The sequence below is a fragment of the Pollicipes pollicipes genome, unplaced genomic scaffold, assembly GCF_011947565.3.
Source record: "Pollicipes pollicipes isolate AB1234 unplaced genomic scaffold, Ppol_2.1 Scaffold_3447;HRSCAF=4054_pilon_pilon_pilon, whole genome shotgun sequence".
In the NCBI taxonomy this organism is placed as follows: Eukaryota; Metazoa; Arthropoda; class Thecostraca; order Pollicipedomorpha; family Pollicipedidae; genus Pollicipes; species Pollicipes pollicipes.
In genome coordinates this window covers 10684851-10707745 of record NW_023596297.1, presented here as the reverse complement: position 1 = coordinate 10707745, position 22895 = coordinate 10684851, and the positions used below count along the sequence as shown (strand labels likewise).

At 53.1% G+C, this 22895-nt stretch overlaps 4 protein-coding genes and 2 long non-coding RNA genes across 6 annotated transcripts; 4 read left to right on the top strand and 2 right to left on the bottom strand.

Annotated features, from left to right (window-relative positions):
* Positions 1-471: 471 nt before the first annotated feature.
* On the top strand, positions 472-4998 carry LOC119091617 (protein ABHD14B-like). Its single transcript, XM_037214424.1, has 5 exons — positions 472-612; positions 1002-1176; positions 1717-1955; positions 3589-3783; positions 4993-4998. The coding sequence occupies exons 1-5, from the start codon at positions 472-474 to the stop codon at positions 4996-4998; spliced, it is 756 nt and encodes a 251-aa protein (XP_037070319.1).
* LOC119091924 (uncharacterized) lies at positions 1915-4530 on the top strand. Its single transcript, XR_005093473.1, has 2 exons — positions 1915-1955; positions 3589-4530. It is a non-coding gene; the product is annotated as an uncharacterized LOC119091924 (long non-coding RNA).
* Positions 4999-5494: 496 nt separating the features above from the next.
* On the top strand, positions 5495-8699 carry LOC119092631 (V-type proton ATPase 16 kDa proteolipid subunit). The gene is made up of 3 exons (XM_037215594.1): positions 5495-5660; positions 7401-7590; positions 8030-8699. The coding sequence occupies exons 1-3, from the start codon at positions 5585-5587 to the stop codon at positions 8235-8237; spliced, it is 474 nt and encodes a 157-aa protein (XP_037071489.1). The 5' UTR covers positions 5495-5584; the 3' UTR covers positions 8238-8699.
* Positions 8700-10067: 1368 nt separating this feature from the next.
* Positions 10068-15643, bottom strand: LOC119091616 (NEDD4 family-interacting protein 1-like; the record flags this gene model as incomplete). The annotated part of the gene is given in 5 exon segments (XM_037214423.1): positions 10068-11500; positions 12062-12247; positions 13384-13537; positions 15508-15573; positions 15575-15643. Coding segments are annotated over 5 exon segments (579 nt in total), but the record flags the coding sequence as incomplete, so codon positions are not given.
* A 75-nt stretch (positions 15644-15718) lies between these two features.
* LOC119091224 (uncharacterized) lies at positions 15719-19642 on the bottom strand. Its single transcript, XR_005093381.1, has 3 exons — positions 19557-19642; positions 16520-16588; positions 15719-15775 (listed from the first exon to the last, which is right to left on the bottom strand). It is a non-coding gene; the product is annotated as an uncharacterized LOC119091224 (long non-coding RNA).
* A 319-nt stretch (positions 19643-19961) lies between these two features.
* Positions 19962-22126, top strand: LOC119091614 (uncharacterized). The gene is made up of 3 exons (XM_037214421.1): positions 19962-21149; positions 21434-21757; positions 21809-22126. The coding sequence occupies exons 1-3, from the start codon at positions 20814-20816 to the stop codon at positions 22124-22126; spliced, it is 978 nt and encodes a 325-aa protein (XP_037070316.1). The 5' UTR covers positions 19962-20813.
* Positions 22127-22895: the final 769 nt, after the last annotated feature.

Here is a 22895-nt window from a genome sequence, read left to right as displayed (position 1 = left end):
TTGACCTGTGTTCTTTAGGATTTGTAACAAGTAGGTCAAGGTGTTAAGGAATGGGAAGGTGAAATAGTAATTTTGCATTGTTTGCAGGGGAAAGCTTCACTGATGAGACAACTCATGCACAAATGGTCAACAATATATCCCGCACAACTTTTCAAAAAACGGCACTTGTTTTTGCCGGAAACTGTATAAACCTGTGATCAGTGGCTGCAAAGCTATAAGCTTCCACAAAGCGTGGCGGCCGAACCAAGCCACGCCCCTGAGTTTGAAAAAGTAATGTTCAGTTCATGTAAGACTCGCTCAGTTATGCACTTTAGGTGATGCAGCTATCTAAGTGTGGCGTTTCCATCTAAGCAGTACCATTCCACAGGCGCAGTTCTCGTTTCCGCCACGCACGATCATCAAGGGCAACAGCTTATATGAGCGCCTTCTGGCTGCCGGGGAAAAAGTCGCCCATCATCATGGCTGGCGTGAATGACGGCGTGGCGTCGTCGGGAACGCGTTGAGTCTCGAGCTGGCGCCGCTAGGAGCGCTGCCATCGACCTCACTGTTGGCCAGCTGCCCAGCCTCAGTGTGGACGAGATTACGGTGAAAACCGGAGAAGTCTCGGTTCAGGTGAGTGCTTGTTAACCAATTTTAATGTTTCGTGACTTCCTCTACCCCATGAAATTTGGAGATTTTGTACCAAGTGATGTACATGCGGCAAGCACTGCGCGTTTAAACAGCAGCGCGAGAAGAACATCGCGAGCATTGATATCTACCTGATCTGATTGAGTTTGTGCGCGTTCTGGGCACGAAACTGTTGCCCATATCTCCTTATCTGTCTGGTAGCAGGATGAGGATTGACAAGAGAAACGGTTTCGGAGGACCACGGAAGGGCTCATCCGCCAACAAGCGGCCGATCACGGCGCTGGGTCTCACCCTCGCTGCAGCTCCGACCGCACGCCCCCGTCGAGGCCCATGCCGGTGGCTGATGGGCCTCGTCTGACCTCTTCCTCCTGCAGGGTGTGGACGTGCACTACGCGGTGGCACTGCCCGAGGCGCCGCCGGCGGACGGCTTGACATTCCTGCTGCTGCACGGCTCCCGCTTTTCGTCGGCCACGTGGCAGGAGATGAAGACGCTGCGCACGCTGGCCGCGCTCGGCTACACGGCCGTGGCCATCGACCTGCCTGGCGCCGGTACGGCGCATGCGCAGGCCCGGTCGGGACGTGCGGTGCCGCCGTCACTGCATTACTCACTGCCATGTCCAGTACAAGTATCCAAAAGGATGTGTCTTGCATTCACTTATTTTTGCCTTGTTGTGTTCGTCGTTGTTGTCCCTTAGTGTCGTTGCTGTGCTGTCTTGTGGTCCCAGCATGTGCTGCCACGTGGCTGAACCATGCTCACGTCTATACAGGGGTGCGGAAACTCACCGCAAATGTGGAAGAGGGACAGAAACGTCTCGCAAATGCGTCTCGATCACACAATGCGATAATATCATTGTTTAATCATTCTCCATGATGTGAGAGCAACCGCGCCAGATCCTGTGTGGTAGTGCCGGCCATGGCGGATTACGAGGTGTTTCACCACTCGCCCATCCACCCCGATCCCACCCGTCCGGACGAGCCTCACGCCGTGCACTCTGCAGTGCGTGAGTCGGTGCTGCGTGTGTCCGCCGCCTCACCTCTGCCCTCCATTGCACGCGCCGCCGCGTGTCACGCTGCCCTTCTCGCCGTCAGGCTTCTCCAAATCGCGGTCGCGCGGCAGCCTGCCGGCCGACGCCAGCCGCGCCGGCTTCCTGGCGGCCGTGCGCAGCGCGCTGGGCCTGAGCGGGCGCACGGTGCTCGTGTCGCCCTCGCTCTCGGGCGAGTTCTCGCTGCCGCTGCTGGCCGAGCAGCCCGGCTGGCTGGCCGGCTTCGTGCCCGTGGCGCCGGTCGGCACCGAGAAGCTTTCAGCTGAGCAGCTGCGCGCCATCCGGGTACGCGGCCGACCGTCTGCGGGCCGGCCGTCACCCGCCGGCCGCGACGGTGGCGCCGTCGTGCGGCCGCGGCGGGCGCCGTCGTCGTCATAAGGGCTTTATGACGCTCTCAGCTGCTGAGACTGTATGGCGTCGCCTGTCTCTCACCGTGGCGGGAAGGGGGGGGGGGGGGGGCGGGGGCACTGCGGTGAATCGAATCCCTGGTTTCCCAGACGCGCAGTGGTGAACGCAGACGCGTAACCACTACACTGTTTCCACCCCCACGGTTGGCACCCGTAGTGGCTGTTGGGGTGGGACCTGTGGAATGGGTGGTGGAACCTTATCGTCGTGTGGCCTGGACGACAGCTCGATTTCCAAGTGCATCGTGGTGCATTACGGCCGTCAGTTGGGACGGAAACCGGCGAGTGGGTATTTTTACTTCCGGTACTGTAATCTGCCTGGGTCGGGTGTGTACCAGGACTCCGTAAGCCCCAATGCATGGTGTGGCTGTCTGTCAAAGTAATGTTTCACATTTGAAGATATTGTGGCAGGCATGAGATGAGACGGAACAAGCTCACTTGTCACTATTGGTACGCTTTTCACTGCAAAAGACCGTTCTAGATAAAGCATTGTTACTAGTCAGCTAATATGACCCTCGAAACGTCATCGTTTGATTAAGCCATGGCACAATTTTGTGGCGTCAGAGTCGCTGTCAGACTAGCCCTGTCAGAATTGCGAATTTTGGCGTTGGCTGACCTACTTATAGTACTTCAATTCGCCGCAAGGTGTTTCGTGAATTATAAGCAAAAAACGACCATCGTGATGTACGCGTGTTTTGGCCCTTTCTCGTGGTGGTGTTCTTTTATATTTTTCCGTCATAGCGTGTTTTTTACTTGTATTTGCATTCTTCTGTCCGGTGCTTTTCTTAAGCTATTCGGTTCCCAGTCTCATGTCTGTTACGACTAGTAGATCTGCCCAAAAGTCTGTGTTATGCATCTCAAAACGCTTTTCGAGATTTGCATTTAACGCGTTAGGCTTGTTGAAAGCTAACTGGTGTCCGTTGATGCGACAATGCGTGCTGCCGCAATTCAGGCACGGAAAGATCAATGGCCATATGTTTGTTGACCTTGAACACAACATGGCCTTGGAGGAGGCGGAATTATTGTGACGTTTTTTCGATGTCATGCATCTCTGGGTGCTTTTAAACTAGGTGTCGCGAAAAAGTATGTACAAGTTCGCGTGCGCTTAGCTTAGAAACGAGAGGATTTGAAGCGTTAAAAAAGAGCATGGCTGTAAACTACATGTAAGGATTTTAGAAAATGTCTATCTCATTTCAAACCCCATATAAAAGTGGAACGATCCTTATCACTACACCTGCAAAAGTTGCGCGCCAAACTGCTGAGAAAAAATCGTTGCGTTAACAGATGTGTGGGCATTCGATTAGCTTGCAAAAAAATCCGGCCTTTAGCCATAGCCCTCACGCACGGTGGCTGCAACGTCTCGGCGCATGCCATTCGTCGTCGAGTCACTGACCGTCCGTGTGTGTCGATGTCGGCTATTCCCGGGTAGGGTCCGCTGCCGCGTGCGGTCCGCCAGCCGCCTGACGCCGCCGCATGTAACCCGCCGGCCGCCTGACGCCACCCCGTGCCGGCAGGTGCCGACCGCCATCGTGTACGGCTCAGAAGACCGCGGCCTGGGCGCCGCGTCGCAGCGCGCGCTCTCGGCCATCCCGACGTCGACGGTGGCGGTGATCCCTGGCGGCGGGCACCCGGCGTACCTGCACGACCCGGCGCTCTGGCACCGCGTGCTGCACAACTTCGCCCAGAGCCTGGCGCAGCTGGCCGCCCAGGCGTGAGGGCGCTCGGCCGCGCTGGTCACGCGGCCGGCGGTCGCGGCGTGCGCTGTGGCGATTGGTGGAGCTCTCGGCGTGGTCGGCATCGCGCCTGGCGCCCGGCGCCCGGGGGTGATGCGCAACCTGGTTTTCCCGGCGCCTGGCCCGGTCGCGGTGTTTTATGAGGGGTAGTGATTTTGATGACCGGCGTGCCTCGGCGATGGCTCTATTTTAGTGATGCTTGTGTGGGGCGCGTGGCTTTGTTACGAGTGTGTTTGCGTGTGACTGACCTGATAGGTGACCTTACGATTCCCTAAGTCACCCTGCTCACGTGTCTTTGGTTTTTAGACGCGTTTTGCAGTGAGGCTGAGTGAATGATCATCATTTCATGTTCTCTCGCTTTGAGGGATAAGTTCATTCTGTTGGATGCGCCTGATTTTGTTGATGGTTTGTATCCTTTGTAATTTGCATGACTTGGTATAGACGATTAATTTATGATACAATCTTAGCTATAAAGTGGGAACTGTGACATTCGCCTGATGCTGCATGGTTTGCACATCACTCATTCCAGCTGGTTTAAGTGACGTCCTCATAGCATGTCCCACATGGTATACGTCTTCAGTACTAGTGTTTGTTCTGCGCTTTCTGTGAACGCGAAGATAACGTGATGCGAAGAAGTCCCGCACGCAGTCTGTTATTACATGAGCATAGGGTGGTGAATGTAGTGTTGATCCGTAGTCGTTCATAAATACGCATCCAATTGGTGATGGTTGTTTGATTTCGTCTTACAGATCAATATTTTTTGAGTATCTGGTCGGAGATTGACATACTATGATCTAAATATTGGGACTTATGTCCCAGTGCAATCACATGAACATCAATACTTGCAACACAAGCGATTTAATCCGTCTGAACGCGATCTGGAGATTATGGTTGATGAGGCGGACTGCCTCGCGCGTGATTTATACAAAACGCGCACTGATTAGGTTCGGTGGCGGGGCGCCACCACAGCTCGGTGGTGTTTCAAATAAGCTGCAGGTTCCAGTTGGTTTTTGGAGGGAGGGGGCAGACCTTGGCGGAACGGGAGTCGACACTGTTGTCAGGTGTGGTCACGAGGCATCTGGGAAGGGAAGATATGACCCTTCCTGCCGGTCACGCTGCCTCCAATCTCTTGGACGACTTCATCAGCATCGGGCCGGACCGCGCAAATTTGGGTGAACCGCGCAGGTTTAGGCCTTACTGGAAACTGTCGGAAAGCCGGTTGTATCACAAATTGACCTAAATAAGGTTTCTGGACTTCAAAACTAGCTTCAACAGCTGAAAAAATTCGATTCAGAAAAAAAGTTTCGTAGCGTTTGCTTCGCTACTTCTTCGCAGTTTTTTTCTGGGTACGTCGGTGAAGTTTGACGAAAGCTGTTGGGAGAAAACAGGGAACAAGGCTAAACCCAAGACGGCATGCTAAACATAGGCCTAATTAGGGTGGCTTCCCTTATGCAATCGCATAAACTAGCTAACGTTAGTCCTCTTTACCGTAGTAAATCCCACTTTCCTAGTCAAGTTTTGTGACGTCAGAGGACGTCATCGGCACGGTGCTGAGTGACAGGGTCTCTGATTGGTTTATGGAGGACGAAACTTGGGCCGTTGACGAATCAAAACCGCTAGAACAAATACATCCCGTCGCCGACTATTGAGTGTCACAAGACTCGGCCATCTCCCGACAGCAACCGGCTGGGAAGTGGCTGTGTCGTGCCCCGTGCTGGCTGCCTGTAGGTTGGGTCGTTAAAGACACGTCACATAAAGTATTTCCAAGACCTACAACATGTCGACTGACGAAAGACCAATCTATGGCCCCTTTTTCGGCGTCATGGGAGCTGCTTCAGCCATGGTGTTCAGTGGTAAGGACCGCCGTATGTGAACTTGCCTATTGTTCGTCCCTGCCGTTAGCCTGTGGCCGGAGAAGTGGTGCTTGGATCTTTCCTTTCAGTTGAAGACATTGTGCAGAGTTTGTGGTATAATTGGCCAATGTCTGTGAATTGCTTTGTGTGAATTAGGGAATGTTTGCATGGATTGCAGTCACATTGGATAACAGGGTAAGGTGCCTAGGCAATGTGGATCGTCTGGCTTGGCCAGATGTGGCCCTCAATAAAGCTCTGAAATAGGAATTTGCATTTCCTCAGGCTCACCTTGACTCATCTTGCTTCTTGTTTTGCCATGCCTTAATGTTTGTCCAATCTAATTGAGCAGTCTTCCCTCCCCTGCGGTGTCACCTGATTGATGTTGTAACCTACTAAGCTAGGGATCAGGGTGAACAGTTCTCAGCTGTGTGATTTGACAAGGAGCTTGCACATTTTGAGGAACCAAAGCTGGCACCTAGATGTGAAGGTCTTTGGCTGCTTATTATGATGGCATTCCTCAAGATCATGTTAGAATGGGCATCACAGAAATAATGCTAGTTGGGACAAGCTTAAAATGTTGGGCAGTGATTCTGTTATGTGCTGTATGGCTTAACTGTGATGGGGGTGTGATCTATTGTAAGTTATCCTGAAATGTTGATGTAATTAAGAGTGGAAGGCCCACATATTAGGGACATCATTTTGATATATCAAGCATCTTTCTGACAGCCCTGTCATGCTTTGTGAGCTGGGGGTTAGTGGTATATCATTAGTGCAAAATCTGATGAAGTTTGGTTCCTTGACTGCATAATTAACTGAATAAAGCATAGCAGCATGTCAGGCTGCTGTTCTGGGTCTCTTAACATTCAAGATGAGTGCTGAAATATTTTTTAGCAGTCATTTGGCAGAGCCTGTGGACCATCTGTTCTGAGAGAAGGCCATCTTAAGTTATTCTGTGAAACAATTGAAAAATGATCATTTTTATGGATGGTTCTGAGATAAGACATTGTAATAAGTGATATGCAGACAGGATGTGAAGACCATGATATCTAGCACCATATCAGGGCAGTTCCATTTCAACAGCAAGTGTTGAGACAGCATGAGAGAATATTTCCTGTATCATATAATGCTGAGGGATGCCGCTCTGTGGCAGTTATGATATCTCACAGGCCAGTTGGCATCTAAACAAGAATGGCAAAATGTTAAGAGGCCCCATGACACACACACACATATATATATATATATATATATATATATATATATATATATATATATATAACTGTTGTTCATGAGTTCATGTTCAAGTTACAATCACTAGTCATGATCAATGAGGAAAATAGAATATGGTAGACTACACAAGACTGTGGGTGAAGTGAGAACATTGTTTTGGAACTTTGAGCAGCTCCTCTGTTTGTCTCTCCTTTCCTGCAGCAATTGAAAGTGCTAATAGGTTCAGGGATTTTATCCCCTGGACAGGTCTAAAAAGCAAATACAAGAGAAAATGTTGTTATGTGGCATAAAAATGATCCCCTCCCCACACCCTGTGAGGGATGACTGCACCCCCCAAACTTTGCTCTTGTGTTCTGTCAATGATGTGAAGTCCTGCTCACAGCATACAAACCGTGCTAGGTGCCCCTGATTGTCTGAGGGATCCATGACTGTCTGTGCCAGCCCAGTATCAGGTGACAGAGTTTTACGATGTGTGCTGCCAGTCACTGCTGACCCTGATGTGGGTTTTCGCAGCGATGGGCGCCGCATATGGCACAGCCAAGTCGGGCACCGGCATCGCGGCCATGTCGGTGATGCGGCCCGAGCTCATCATGAAGTCCATCATCCCCGTGGTGATGGCTGGTATCCTCGCCATCTATGGTCTGGTGGTGGCCGTGCTTATCGCTGGTGGCATTACCAAGCCAGCCACCTACGAGCTCTTCTCGTGAGTTCTGCGTCCCGGTACCCGTGCACTGGTTGGCCAACATGTGCTCAAAGGGGCTGTGGACTGTGAGACATTCCGAGAAGGATGGATGACACTGATACACGCAAAATGTCGGAGATTCAGTGAGTCCTCCTTGGGGCATGAAGCATCAATGCCACTTCACTGTGTTCAAGGTCTCAGCGATGTTGTATTATGTTCAAGGTCTCAACGAACGCTGTCCTTTTAGAGTCATTGTTGACACCAGCTCATGAATGTTCGAGCCGTTTAACGTGATGCAGGAGTGTCACGTGGCGCAGCAGTATCCGTGGCGCAGAAGTGTCCCGTGATGCAGGAGTGTCATGTGGCGCAGGCGTGTCACGTGACGCAGCGCGACTGTGTCCAGTCGGAAGCTGGCTGGCTCCCTGACACTGCAGATGAGATGACCACGTCCCCTCCACAGCGGGTTCGTGCACTTTGGCGCCGGCCTGTCGGTCGGTCTGAGCGGGCTGGCGGCCGGCTTCGCCATCGGCATCGTGGGCGACGCGGGCGTGCGCGGCACGGCGCAGCAGCCGCGCCTCTTCGTCGGCATGATCCTCATCCTCATTTTCGCCGAGGTGCTCGGCCTGTACGGCCTCATCGTGGCCATCTTCCTCTACATCAAGGCGTAATGGGTGGCCCGCGCGACCACCCCGCCCCCGCCTATATTCCATGTGATGCTGCTCTGAAGCGAGCTGCGTCGTCCGCCGCCACATTCCTAGCGGCGGCGCGCCGGACCGGCCGGCACCGAGCACGCCGCCGCAGGTGGAGCACGCGACTGTGGCGTGCGCCAGCCGGCCCCAGCCCGGGCCGCGTGCCGTTTTGATCATTTGTAGGGTGGTGCCAGTGCGAGGGTCAACCGAGCCGGGGTGTGCAGACGTGTGCAGGTGTGCGCGTGAGTGTGGTGCTACATGCTGCACGTCAAATATCATTGTAATTATTGTCCGCGTTAGGGAATTTGCCATTGATCTTTCCATTGGCTGAGCTACCTAGAGCTTTGTCGTACACATGGCGCCTGTAGTATGATGGCCTGCACAGGAAACGAATTGTGAGAAAGTTGAATAATAAATCCTGGGGAATATACCGCCGACCAGCCATACCACCAGTACACGGTGAATTGAAGGTACCGGACAACTTCCCAAAGGAGAAATGCATTAAATGGCATTTAAAATAAGCAGCGCCTCAGTGAAGACGCCTTCAAAAGTCGACGCACACCATGCTGACTTCTTAGATCCAAAATAAGCGATAGTAAAAAGTCAAGGGCTAAGCTATGCACGGGAAATTACGTAAGCTTGTCGCATGCACCAGCAGCTCATGCAAGCCGTGATGGATTAGCTCGCGGGGTCACGTCTACGGAAACCGGGGCTTTCGTGAGACGAAAGTCGTTTGGGCGCCGAGGAAAAATGAGCTTCTGCGCAAATCAGTTTGCCAAGCACAAACCTTTAGGTTTTTGTCATGTGGGAAGTGTGGTGCACTTCGTAAACGAACGAAGGATTTAGACGGTAGTAATAGCCTTATTCCTCCGAGAACAAACCGGAGAATGGAGGTATCGATGCCTTGAGAGTTTGGTATCATGCTTTTAGCGAAACGAAAAGCAGAAGCGGAAATACATCACCCTCCTACATTTTTCTCTGAGGAATAAGGCTGTTGCTACGTCTCACCTCTGTATATAATATTCATCGCGCATGCCCTTAACAGCTTACGGGGCTAAGAAGTAGTAGTAGTAATTGGGGGTTTACGGCGTTTCGACTGCGCGGTCATATAGCGTCCATTGGGAGCAATTAAAATCTTGCATTGCTGAGCGCATCGTGGATCGGGGCCAGAGGCGCGCGGCGCGTAGGTCGCGGAATAAAAGTACACATGTCAGGCCTCCGATCCGGTTGTTTACGAAATCCACATGCTGCGCTGTTTGCAAGGCACGGCACAACGTCCTTTGCTAGCAACATAACCCGCATTGCATAATCGATGGAGCATGTCGCAGGAGGTGCGGAAGGGATGCCGATGCTGATGGACTCGTATGTTGCGTTGTGCCATGAACACTAAGGCTGAGCAAACGCCCGGGTGTCGGTGTCATACGTGCCGGGGGGGGGGGGGGGGGGGAGGGGTACGGTCTGTCAGTGGCGCGTCCCTGACGGATGAAATCCACCACCTCCCCGTGCCAGTAATGCTCACCCCTCCCAATAATCCTAGAAGTGGGAAGTTCTCGGAGAAAGGCCGCTGGGTACGATAGCACCTGGGTGATGACTCCTGGATGACAGATAAAATGACCGAAAGGTCAGGTAGCTTCGGGCCAAACGAAGTAAAAATTGATAAAAATCGTTGGCTAGTTGGAGGGAGACATTTATCGGACTGGAACCTACGGGGAGAATCTGCAAAGGCCTGGACTCATGCGTCTCTGATCGAAAGCGAGAGGCGACGCCCGCCCCCTAACCTTGGCAGGTGTACATGGGCAGAGCCACACATAAAGATGGTAGTTTAGGTGTATTTTGGACTAAATGACGACTCCTCTGACATCCGCGTGGCCCGGCGGTGACGGGCCTCGTGGCGGCTCCGCAGACAGCGTTCAAGGCGCCAGTGCCGACGGCCGCCTCGCAACAACGACCGGTGACTGGACAGAACACGCAAGTGCACACGACGGTTAGCTTCGAGGCGACTAGAGGACGTGAAGGCGCGTGGTTAGCGGATGAAGCGCGGCGGCGGCTATGTCCTCGACAAATGCCGACCGAGCGACGCATCGGCGACAGCGATACCGAAACCGGCGGAAACGGGGCCCACCCCGCGGACGACAACTGGACAACCCGACAACGCCTGTGCGTTTGACCGGACGGGCATGGCCATCAATGCTAAGTAGCACACGGCGACTAAGCTGGGGCCCGAAGAACCACTAGGGAAACCACCAACGCAACATCACATTCTAGTACAGGCGCACGGAGATGCGGTCCACCGAAAGGTGGCGCCAGTTCGACAGGTGCGGCACAAAAGCTCCCGAAGAAGTAGTAAAACGATAGAACGCATCTGCCCTCTTCACGACCTGCCATTACGCCTGCGATTAATGCAGCAAAGTGTGTATCCAGTCCCTATTAAATGTATCCAATACGCCGTCCAGCACATTTAAAACTTATGTGGCTGTCCCCCAACAACGCCGTCGGGACAAGACGGCGCTCAGAAGCAGCGAGGGGCGGAGCGTGGGCTCCTCCGATTAGGCAGGATCGGGAATGCACACTGTAAGAAGCGCTGTTGCCGCCGCCAATATCCCATATGCAACATTAGGTGCCCCGGCGTGTGAAGGTCTATCTCCTATCCTACTAGATCACATCAGCAGCATCCAACACTGCACGTCCCCCCAGCCGGAAACACGGATCACAGTCACACGCTATCATGGCCCGTGGCGGCCAACTGTACTCCAAACATGCACGCTACATACAGCCAGTGCAGTGGCGGCCGCGCAAACGGCCTTGCGCTTTTACACTGGTCAGAAAGCGCCGCGGCAACGGAACGGAGTCCCCGCAACGAAGTAGCCACGTCAATCAATAAAACCAAAAACCTATCCTTGATACGGAGGCCGGCAAGCGGGCTATCAGACTGGAGGTGGCTGCGGCAGCGCTCGACAGAGCCCTACACGGCGGGTGCGGCAGCAAGTGCTGGTGACCCGCGGCCGACTGACCGGAGGCAGCGTACGTCCCGGTCGGCCCGGCCGGGAGCGCGCCGCCAGCAACGGTCCGCCGCCGCCCCAGGGCCGGGCTCAGGCCGTCCCCACGCCACGCCCGGGGCGACGGCGCCGCGGCAACCGCCTAGTAGAAGAAGATGAGCCGCTGGCGGGCGGCGACCGACAGCTGGCGCCACTCGCGCTTGATGTATAGGTACTGCAGCATGGCGCGAACAGAGATCACCAGCCCTGGCGGTGACGGGGTGTACAGGTCAGGGCGGCATCGACACCGCGTCGCCCCACAACGCGGTGTCAGGCGACGCAGGACCCCGCGGGACCTCGGTGGACACGACAGGGCGGGACCGCGGTGGACACGACAGGGCGGCACCGCAGTGGACATGACAGAGCGGGACAGCGGTGGACACGACAGGGAGGGACCGCGGCAGACACGACAGAGCGGGACCACGGCGGACACGACCGACACTCCGTAGGCATCGCGAAGGGCGAAACAAGGTACTTTCTAGCTAACTGGAATCAAATGTCAACATACACCCAGCAGCAGCAGATGAGTTTAAATGGACATTTTTAGCTAGACATTAGTCCCAAAAGTGGCGAACGGTAATCAAATCACAGACTGATCCCAGGTCGGACATAACACCTCAGGTTGAAAGACGTCAACCTTAGTCAGCCTCGTGCCACACAAGATATCAGACCACGCCCACCAATCAAACTTCACCCCACGCGGTCCACTCCCGCCAGCATGACCTCGTGCTTACGCCGCCTCGCAGCGAGCGCAAGAGCGCTACTGACCGAACGCCATGATGAGCCACCAGAGCCAGGAGTTGTCGTGCGAGACAAGCGTGGTCGAGTTCTTCACGATCAGGGTCCACTTGGCGAGCGAGAGGCCGAAGCCAGCCAGCGCTCCGTAGCGTCCGGCCACCGAGTGGCAGAAGCACAGCAGCAGCAGGAACCCGATCCAGTTGAAGAGGAACGCCGCTGCGGACCGGGCGCCGACGGGTCGGGTCAGGCTGGGGCGCGGTGCCGCCGGCACAGGCCCGGGACAAGGCGGGACACGGGCAGGCGCGGGCGGCGCGGGCAGGCGATGGTGGGGGGCGTGGCAGCGGCGCCGCAGCCGGACACCACTGACATGTGGGGAGGAAGTCATACCAGCACAGCCAACGGATGATGAACGCACGGTGGAGATATGTGCAGAGCACATGATATGTGAACCGCGACATTTGAATGGGACAGGGTACAAACTGCTGTCGAAGATATCCCACATCTGGGTAATCAGTGACTAGACTGCAAACTGGACTACCAGACTACCAAATCACTGGGCATACCAGGTGGCAAGTGACCTGCTGGCAAGACGACCAATGATCAGGTCATCGTATCAGACAAATCACCAGGTCAGGTCAGTGCCCCACTAGACTAAACCATTCTGAGTTTGCTACTGGGAAGAACGTGAAAGCCGAGCACAAGGCTCGACAACGCAATTGTGAAGAGCCGGATGACCGCAACGTTATTCACAACACTGGCTGGGCGGCCATCTGGTCAGGCTGAGGACAGCATCATATCGACTGCTTCGATGCGTTTTAGGCTATGTCCCGATAATTCCCCAACCCTCGTCAATTGCATCTGGTGACACAATCAAACATACAATTCAAGTCAAGTAAGCAATCACGTGACTGCATTGTGCTGTCATGGGCGGTGGTCCCACCAGAACGAGACTATTCATGCACTAAGAATTGCGAAGACCATTATATGTACTATGGAACCTTCTCGTCATCGCTCACCACTTGAGTCAATCTTCTCTTTCATCAACATGCTTCATGTGATATGTCCTATATGCAAGTGAGGTATCTAAACGAATTCTCCAAAACATGCATCACCAGAAAAAGGTAGTGAAGGATGCTCACTGGGCAGTGATCAAGAGCACGAAGGTGGTGCCAAGGCTGATGGAAGCAGAAGATGAAGACCATGAGGTCAGTGCCGAGACTGACTGACGAAGAAAATGAAAAACATGGGGTCGATATCGAGACTAACCGAGGAAGGGGGATACAAACATGGGGTCGGTGCCGAGACTGATCGAAGACGTGGATGAAGAGCATGAGGTCGGCGCCGAGACTGACCGAGGAAGGCGGTGAAGAACATGAGGTCGGTGCCGAGCAGCTGCTGGTCGTGCAGGGCGGCCGCAGCCTCCGGATCGAGGCCGACCGACGAGATGCGCCACAGGTGCAGCGCTGACCGGTCCTCGTCAAGCTCATCCGGGAGCGGCTCGGCCGGCTGTCGAGGTGAAGGTCATGAGGTCAGCCGGCAGCGAAACGGCCACGCCTGACAGCACCCGACGTCAGGCGGGCAGCGGGGCGTCACACGCGTCGGGCGGGCAGCGGGGCGTCACGGACTTCGGGCGGGCAGCGGGGCTTCACAGACGTCAGGCGGGCAGCAGGGCGTCACAGACGTCAGGCGGGGGCAGCGGGACGTCACAGACGTCAGGCGGGCAGCAGGGCGTCACAGACGTCAGGCGGGGCAGCGGGACGTCACAGACGTCAGGCGGGCAGCAGGGCGTCACAGACGTCAGGCGGGGCAGCGGGACGTCACAGACGTCAGGCGGGGCAGCGGGACGTCTCACACGTCAAGTGGGACGGCCAGATGTCACGGACGTCATTATCAAGCAGTGCGGGACATCACAGACGTCAGGAGAGACGGTAGAACATCACAGACTCTGGGCCAGATAACAGACCTAGCGGCCACCAGGGTAGAAAGCAGGAGGTAAAGACCCCAGGGGAGACGACGGGAAGTCACCGACGCCAGGGGAGACAACGGAATGTCACAGACTCCAGAGGAGACATCGGAACGTCACAGACCCTAGGTGAGACAACGTGACGTCACAGACCCCGGGGAAGACAGCGGGACATCAGACGCCAGGAGACAACAGAACGTCACAGACACCAGAAGAGACATCGGGACGTCACAGACCCCAGGGGAGACATCAGGACGTCACAGATCCCAAGGGAGACAACGAGACGTCAGACCCCAGGGGACCACGGGACGTCAGACCCCAGAGGAGACATCGGGACGTCACAGACCCCAGGGGAGACAACGAGACGTCAGACCCCAGGGGAGACAGTCCAAAGTCCCAGACGCCAGGGGACAATGGGACGAAACATACCTCAGGCGAGACAACGGGACGTCACAGGCCGCACGTGCGACAACGGGACGTCAGAGACCCCAGGGGAGACAATGGGAAGTCACAGACGCCAGGGGAGACAACGGCCCGACACAGACACCAATGTCTTTTGTTTCAAAATTTTCCGTCACAGGGCAAACAAAGTGAGGTGTGAAATCAAGGCTCCAGAAATATAGAACTGATACAAAACAACTGAAATAACACTTGGCTCTGTCACGTCAGAAGGTCAGATCAATCACACAGCACAACTCCTGCACATATCAAGAAAAATCGCCTGGGGATTGAGCACACCTATAATCAATACCAGTTGCATGAAATGTTACGCAGATTTTGAGCTGCCACTTCCATGAAGCATGGTGAATACTGAATAACTTCTTGAACTAAGCCCCAGGGGTCTTCTAAACCTCCAAAGGGTTTGTCATTCCTAAGGTGCTCCATCGCCACCAAATTTGCCCAAATCGAAAAGGGTCAGGGCCAAAAGTTGATCCGACGGGAAATGGCGGACCTATCTCCGAAGCAGTGAACCACGTGCGCGTCAGATGGACTGAAATGGTGGAGCCATCTTCGAGACAATGAACCACGTGCGCAACAGATGGACTGAAGTGGCGGACTTATCTTCGAAACAATGAGCCAGGTGCGCGAGCAGACGGGCTGGTCATATGTTGTACTAGAACACATACACACATACACCACTACAACACAATGTCGTTTTCGCAAATTCTCTTCACCAGTTCAGCACTCAGAATGAAGCTGGGTAGCATGCAGCAGCCAAGCACAGATGGGTGATCAGGCATCATTTGGCAGGGACACAGCTGGCGCGATGTCTCCGTTTAAAGGGTGGTACGGCCTTCACGGGACAGTCATCTGCACTCCTATGGGGATACGCTTACACGCCCAGCACCCGGGACTGGGGAGTGCACACGCACACGCGCACACGTCTCATCAGCTACCGACAGTGGCCAGCCAGCTGGTCGCCCTCAGCCGGAAGACACGGACCACAGACAGAACAGCAGCCGGGCGCGGCGGCCTGCGCTGGCGGGAGGCGGCCGTGCGGCGCGGGACGTACCGGCAGCGCCCCACCCTCGCGGGCCTTCTCCTGCTGCACCTCGTCGTAGCTCGGCAGCTTGGCCGGGTTTGGTGGCGTCGTCGTACGCCGGCGGCGGCTCGAAGGGCGTGGCCTTCTCGGCCGACAGCGGCGGAGGCGGCGGCGGTGGCGGCGGCGGCGGCGGCGGCGGACCGGCCACCGCCTGCGCCGCCTCGTACGGCGGCGGCGGCTCTGTCGGCGGCGCCGGCACGCTGGGCTCGGCGGCCGCCGCCGCCGGCGGCTCAGACACCTGTTAGACGGCCAGGCGATCATTCAGCGTATGGGAAGATGTCAGGGTCAAATGAATTGGGGAGGGACGTGAACTCATATTCAGTATTGGTCGAATAATGCCCTGTCTCCATTCTGAGCCCAGACTTCAGATACCATATGGGCCAGAGATCTGTGGGGTTGGAAAGACCCCAGTAGCCACAAGGAGAGCCAGCTGTGAGGGAAAGTGACTCAGCCACACAGTATCATGCCAGAACCTGATACAGGAAGCATCATAAACTTGTAAAATGGAGAAGATATGCTGGATGGTCATATAACACAAAGCAACTGAAAATTAATGTAAATGCATATATCCTTAGCAATATCTTCTGCCCCAAATATAACAGGAAACTCCAGAACAGTACATGATTGCCACCTCAATCATCAGGGCTGCTTTACATCTTACCTCATCCACCTATTCATTATAACTATATCTCATCTCTGGCAAAATATATCAGGCCTAATTCAGTTGAATAGCTCTTCTGTGGAAGCTCAAATTTGAAATAAGGTGAGTTTCTTAAGGGGCTTTTCAACAGTAACAGTACATGCATGTCCATCCAGTAGTTGTGGCTATAGACTGAGAATCAGGCAATAGAGCAATATGTGTCCCCTAAGGCTAAACATTCAGCAGCCGTAAGGTAGCTCCTGCTTTTAAACATGGTTCAGTACACTATTGGAACAGGCACTGCACACAGCATGTTATTTCAGTATCTTGGGAACCACTTACCCTCTGATATCTTGACATTGTTTCCTGTCTGTGCTTCTGAATATTACTTAGACTTTAAACAACTTAAGTCTGAAAACCAGCAGAGACAAATCAGTGTGATTGCAGCTGTACACATGGTTAGTGGTTACAAGTGAGTGATGTCATTCATGGCTACATTAGGACTTTAACTTTCAATACAAAGCAAACTACACCAAGCCCTAATTCAGGTGGCAGGCAGTGGTGCAGGTAGGATTTCACCAAGCATGACACTGAACTGGGTCATAGGGGAACAGGGGGTATTCCAGCATATATTGATTGATGTCTACTTGGAGGGGATTCTCAACAACAGGACCACTCTGTGTTACTTAGAGGCCATGTTTTAGCATTTCAGTGATATTTTTAGGCACAGAATCAGAGGTAAATACCTAGATAGCCTATTTATATATCTTGGAAGCTCTGTATACACCCTAAACTGTAAGTCCTAGCCATAAGTGACACTGCTAACCCCAGCAGGAGGGTAATATGACTTGAAAAGCTTCCACTTAGCTATGCTGCTCATGGAAGGCAAATGTTTTGTTGTCACACATTTGTTAATTTTCATTGAGATCATTGTAAAACACTTTTGCACCTGCTGTAGCCTTTTCAAGTTCTACTAAGAAGGCAGCCAATACCACATGGTGCTCAAAAGTATACAAAATATGTGGTCAGTTACATGAGTAGAGGAACTACTGATTGCAAAGCATAGGCACATGAGCCAAGGCTGGGTAAGCAGGAGTGCATGTGTAAGGTTAACTGTAAGTCCACTGGTTTGACTGGTGTTACTTGGGATTGTTGTGTTGTGTTGTGTTGATCCTCTGATGCCCCCTAGCTTGAACACAAATTTGACAGCCAATCCACCTTAAGAGGCATTCAAATTTCCCCCAAAACTGAGACAACACTATGACATCTCCACTGCTTCTCACTGTTGCTGGTGAGCAGTGCTCTAGAATAAGACAGGCAGCAATATTTTAAAGAGCAAAATGTAAACTACATTCTTGGTAGGCCCCACCTTGTAAGTGCACATCTTGTAAGTACATCAAGTAATACTTGCCTTCCACATGATACTGGAAATTGCAAACAGTTGTGGGATGTGACTCACATATTGAATGATATCTATTTTTTTAAAATTTATACCGAATGGTTTGTATGGGTGACTTCAGATTCAGAGTGCCTGCTAAGCATAGCTTGTTGCGTGTACCCCGAACCCACCGCCCAAGCGTGCCATCCAGTTTCAACAGCCAATTTTGCCTCCGCCCTTTCGCCGGACAGGAATGCGGAGGGTTTTACGTACCCCACAATGCTGCCACACGGCCGCCTGGGGTCTGGGTTGAACCTCGTTGGCCAGTTGCCAGCTGGCCTTTCCGTTTCAGTGGGGTCACACAATGCGCCCACTCTGGGACTTGTACCCAGTGCCGCTGGATTACGAGTCCAGCATCTTTCCCCAAGACCATGGAGGCGGCATTGGTGTATTTTAAGCATTGGTGTGCAATTTGATGGTGCTCCTCTCCAGCCCAGCTAACCACTTAGATCATCCATGTCTAGCTGGCTACATGACCATGGAAAGCCAAGCATAATGGTAATGGCAAACATAATGCAGCAAACAATGCTCTTGCCACTTGGTATGACATCATTGAAAACAAAACGTTACCCATATTTTCCTGGCTAAATCCAGCATAATATTATGCTAAGGTGTCTTTGTGTATTTTGCTTTTTGGTTACATAATACTAGAGCACACATCTTAAGAATATGAAATTCCAATGATTAAATGTTTCAACAATTGATATCAAGATATTTTGGCATACTGATTTAGACCCCAGAAAAATATTAGCAGCATTTATGGGTTGTTTATGCTTTCAAGAAGTGATGTCAATTAGTACACATAATCATTTAGGATGACCCTATACTCAGCAAAATTTCTGAGTTATGCCATAAGCTAACTATTGGCTAAGTAAATACACTTCAAATTGTCATGACATGTTCAATCTTTAACTAAAACACTATTCCATACATGGGCTTGCACTTAATGCCAAATGGAGATGAAATCCCCTCCTGAATTAACAAAATACTGGTTCAGTCAGAGTTAAATAATTTCTTTTTCAAAACTTTCTGCTCAGTCCTGGCTGAATCAACCAAGTCATCAGCAAGTTCTCTCAAATAAGCTAAAAGCAATGGTATATATTCATGGTTTCATGGTCCACTGCTCTGAGCAGTAGCTATGGTTCAACTGCATGGTTATCATACCACTTATCTATTCAGGGTGGTATGCATGCCATTAACCAGGTTTTCATTCAAACTGTTTTCACTGGAATTCCATCAACTGGAGAGGATTTCAGGATTGAGCCATATTTGAGTCATAACCAGCAGACTTAAAATTATGCTTTAGTAGTAAGTACTAATCCCATGAATAGAAGCATAGCTACTCAGCCAGAATGGATTCTGTGAAAGCTAAACCAGGCGCCAATCTAGCACCCAGTCTTCAGACATAATTGACATCATGGTGAGCACAAGTAAAATAGACCTTTAGATCATACAACTGTCATACTGGTATCTTCAGCAGCTGGTGTGGGTATGGGCATAATCAAATTTCTGAGATTATGGGGATACATCAAGTTTGGGAGAGCCACCATGAAATCTGGGGACAGGGGCACAATTCACAACTTGACCTCAAAATGGCATTTTCAAACATGCATTCAATGACAATGCAAAAACAATGCAAAAACATGCTTTCTGTGGGCAAGATTGCAAGAGAAAAATTACATTCTGAAAAATTGGAGGAAATGTCCCCAATTAGAGGCTGCACCCAAGAATGTGAACCCTTCCTTCCTTCCTCTTAATCTGATTCCACATCAGACTAACCAAACAGGAGTATGGCCTCACAATCCACCTGCCCCGGACTTGCCGAGAACCCAACAACTAACTGCCATCAAATTTCATACGATGCAGGCATTGGCGCCTAAAGGATTAGAGCAAACAACAATTTCTTTTCCCCTTACGCGCCAACGCCTACTCGCCACCCACCTCCAACCACAAATGTATAATTTACTCCACCGATCCCACAAATATGTTTTCTTCGACCAACGTTACGGTGTTTTCGTCTTTGGGTCCGTTCATTTTTGATAACATGCCCAGTCGAATACGGGATCTACGAAGTACCACTCACCATTCTTATGACGTCAAAGTAAACTTACGCAACAAGAAATGTGTGGAAGAAAGGGTAATTAAGAGGCAGCAGCTTTGAAGAAAGCTTTTTTTTTTTGCATTTTTAATAAAACATTGGATTGGACATTGGGGCTTTCACACCAAAACTCTTTTTGTGTTACATATGACTTCTACGTAGTAACGTTCTCACAGTTGCGAGTGTTTATTCAGCATAGGTACAGGGTAACTCGGGAATTATGAACGGTAGTCCCCTGTGATTCCATGCATCCACGGTTGATGACATTGTATATTCGGTGCAAGACAGTATCGTGCCCCGCGAGTCTACGTTGTATGGCGGTTCCCAGACCCATAGTCAGGCATGTGGAAGGGATATGTGACGCGTTGATGCTAACGCATGACGAGACAGAGGACATGGTCATTCCGAAGAAGATGGATTTCGAGTACATGCATCTTAGTGTTTGACTGGCATCGCGAGCTCTGTACGGGGCACTGGCGGCAAGTGGCGGGACCAAACCTGTTACCACAGCGAACTACGTTCTACTATGAGTCTTGTGGCATGCGACAGTGCAAGTGTGATGAAGGTGGTAGTCAGATAACAGCTGACCTTCAATTGATACTTGTCTGTGTGGATGGGGCTGCAGAGTTGGTATTGTCTTAATTCCCCTCCTCATCAATTGCCACCTTCATCACATATGTATTTTTCATGACTGTCTACTCAGTCTGTCTGTCCATACCAACCCATTCAGTCTATTAAATCATTATGATCAGAATGAGTTGGGCGCACCATACCCATGTTGGGTGTTTTGGACAATTCTCTATCTTGGAAACCATTCCTGTTGACAATGCGGTGCATAGAGTGCCTCAGGGTACAATGAAAAGTGAATTTCCTGTGTAATTTTGTTGCCCCTTCTTTGGTTTCAGAAAGGTTTTAGCAATCTTGGCCAGATGTTGATGGGGTTCTAGCCCCATCCCCTGATCTGTGCAGATCTTTCCCCAGACTATGGAGGTGGCAACATGAATTGGTCAGGGTGTTAGAACATTTAAGAAAACTTGGCTATCAATATCAATGGTATTGCTTCTGGACTATTTAAGCAATCTGAGCTGTCACCATCAAAGATGTTGCTTCTGAGACAGATGATGCATGGTGGGCGGATGTGCAGTGTGGCGGCCCAGGTGGCTGTCAGACACTCCTTTCTAAGCCCAGTCATACCCCGATATGCAAGTACTTTCCTGAGTGATGTGCCCTTTGACTTCAGTCCATATCAGTGTGTGGGCTTTGACCTGGACAACACGCTATGCCAGTACCAGGTGCAGCCACTGATGGAGATGGCTTACGACCAGTGTCTTGTGCCGCACCTCATCTCTCGCTGGCAGTACCCAGCCGACGTGTTTGCGCCCATGTGTGACCAGCTCGAGTTGTGCGCGCGTGGCCTCATCCTGGACACCATGGCGGCAACCTGCTGAAGTTGCGCCACGACGGCGCCGTACTGCGTGCGACGCACGGCTCGCAGCCGCTGACGCGCGCCGAGCTGGTGGAGGCGTACGGTCGGGGCGGCGCGCCGGCGGCCGCCCGCCACCTGGCGCTCTCCGTGGCCGATCCGCCGTGCGGCACGCTACGCAGTTTCCGCGACTATTTCGACGCGGTGGGCGTGCCGGCGGCCGCCTGCCTGGTGGACGCCGTCGACGCCGGCCGGCTGCCGGGCGTCGACTACGCGGCCGTGGCGGCCGCCGTCCAGGACGGCATCGCGCACATGTACGCGCGCCATCAGTTCGCCGCCGACGACGGCGGCTTCTTCAGCCGGCTGCGCGCCGACACGCCGGCGCTGGCGCACCCGTGCAGCGCCGCCGTGCTGCGCCTGCTGCGCCAGCTGCGCAGCCAGGGCAAGCTGCTCTTCCTGATCACATCGTCACACGCTGACTACGCGCGGCACATGGCGCGGCTAGCGCTCGGCGGCGCCGACTGGTTCGACTTTTTCGACGTGGTGGTGACGTACGCCTGCAAGCCGCGCTTCTTCACGGGCCGCGCGCCGTTCCTGGCCTTGGACGCGGCCGACCGCGAGGCGGCGCCAGTGGCGGGCGCTGCGCTGCGGCCTGGCCGCGTGTACTCGCAGGGCAGCTGGGCCGAGCTGTACGGCCTGCTGCAGCGGCAGCTCGGCACCGAGCGGCCCGCCTGCGTCTACGTGGGCGACAACCTCGCGTACGACGTGCACCCGGCGCGCGCCTACACGCGCTGTCACGTGGTCGCCGTCTGCGAGGAGCTGGAGGCGGAGTGGGGTGTGCGCTGCGCGAGCGGTGCGCCCACCACCGTGCGCCACTCGCGCCTCTGGGGCTCGCTGCTCTCGGAGGGCGACCAAGACACGCTGTGGGGCGCCGTGGTGCGCGGCGCGCACGGCTGCGTGCCCAGGGTCGATTACCTGGTGCCGCACTGAGACGAGGCGGACCGGCTCCGTGGCCGCCGGAGGCTAATGTCCAACCATTTGTGACTGGCGATGTTTCATGCGTCCCTCCGGGGATCTTGAAGTTTCTCTGGTAGACGTCGGTAGATGTGATTGATGCATGTATCAGTAAGGTGTGCGTGCTGCTGCTGGCGTTATTTACGTTTTACGTGATTATTTTTACGAATTTCCCCGTAGGTGTGTGCTGCCGCATGCTAGCAATATGGAACTATGAATGTACGTTTGACGGTCCTTTCTTCCACGTCCTCGCGTGATGAGTCTTGCGGTTTCTGAGCTGTGCCTTGTGTGTGCTTTTCGCTTGAACAGCGCTAACCTCGCTCATTTACCGAAACGCTCGATGGATTGTGCGTGCTGTAGAACTGTCCCGTGACAGTGCACTTTACCTCGTAGGTGACAATGCTGGCGTTTTGTGACGTTAACCTCCCATCTCGATGACCCCCAATGCCGATAGGCACTGCTCTTGGTCGTTTGTGCGGTTTCGTGATTTCGGGGAGCGCGTTTTGAGTCATAAAATGGCGGATAATGCGCACTTGTGCATGGGATTCCCCATTTGTGTTGTTATATTTGCATTCCTGATCTGATGTGTGTTGCCGTCCGCGTTGAAGACTAACGGTCTCGCAGTCGGCCATTCTGCAAGGCGCCATGATGCACAGTGGTCGGCGCTCTCTAACGCATCTTACGCTGCAGCCTCGCTAGCCCAAAACCGGAGCAACAGATATGGTAGCTTGTCCGCGAGAGGCGG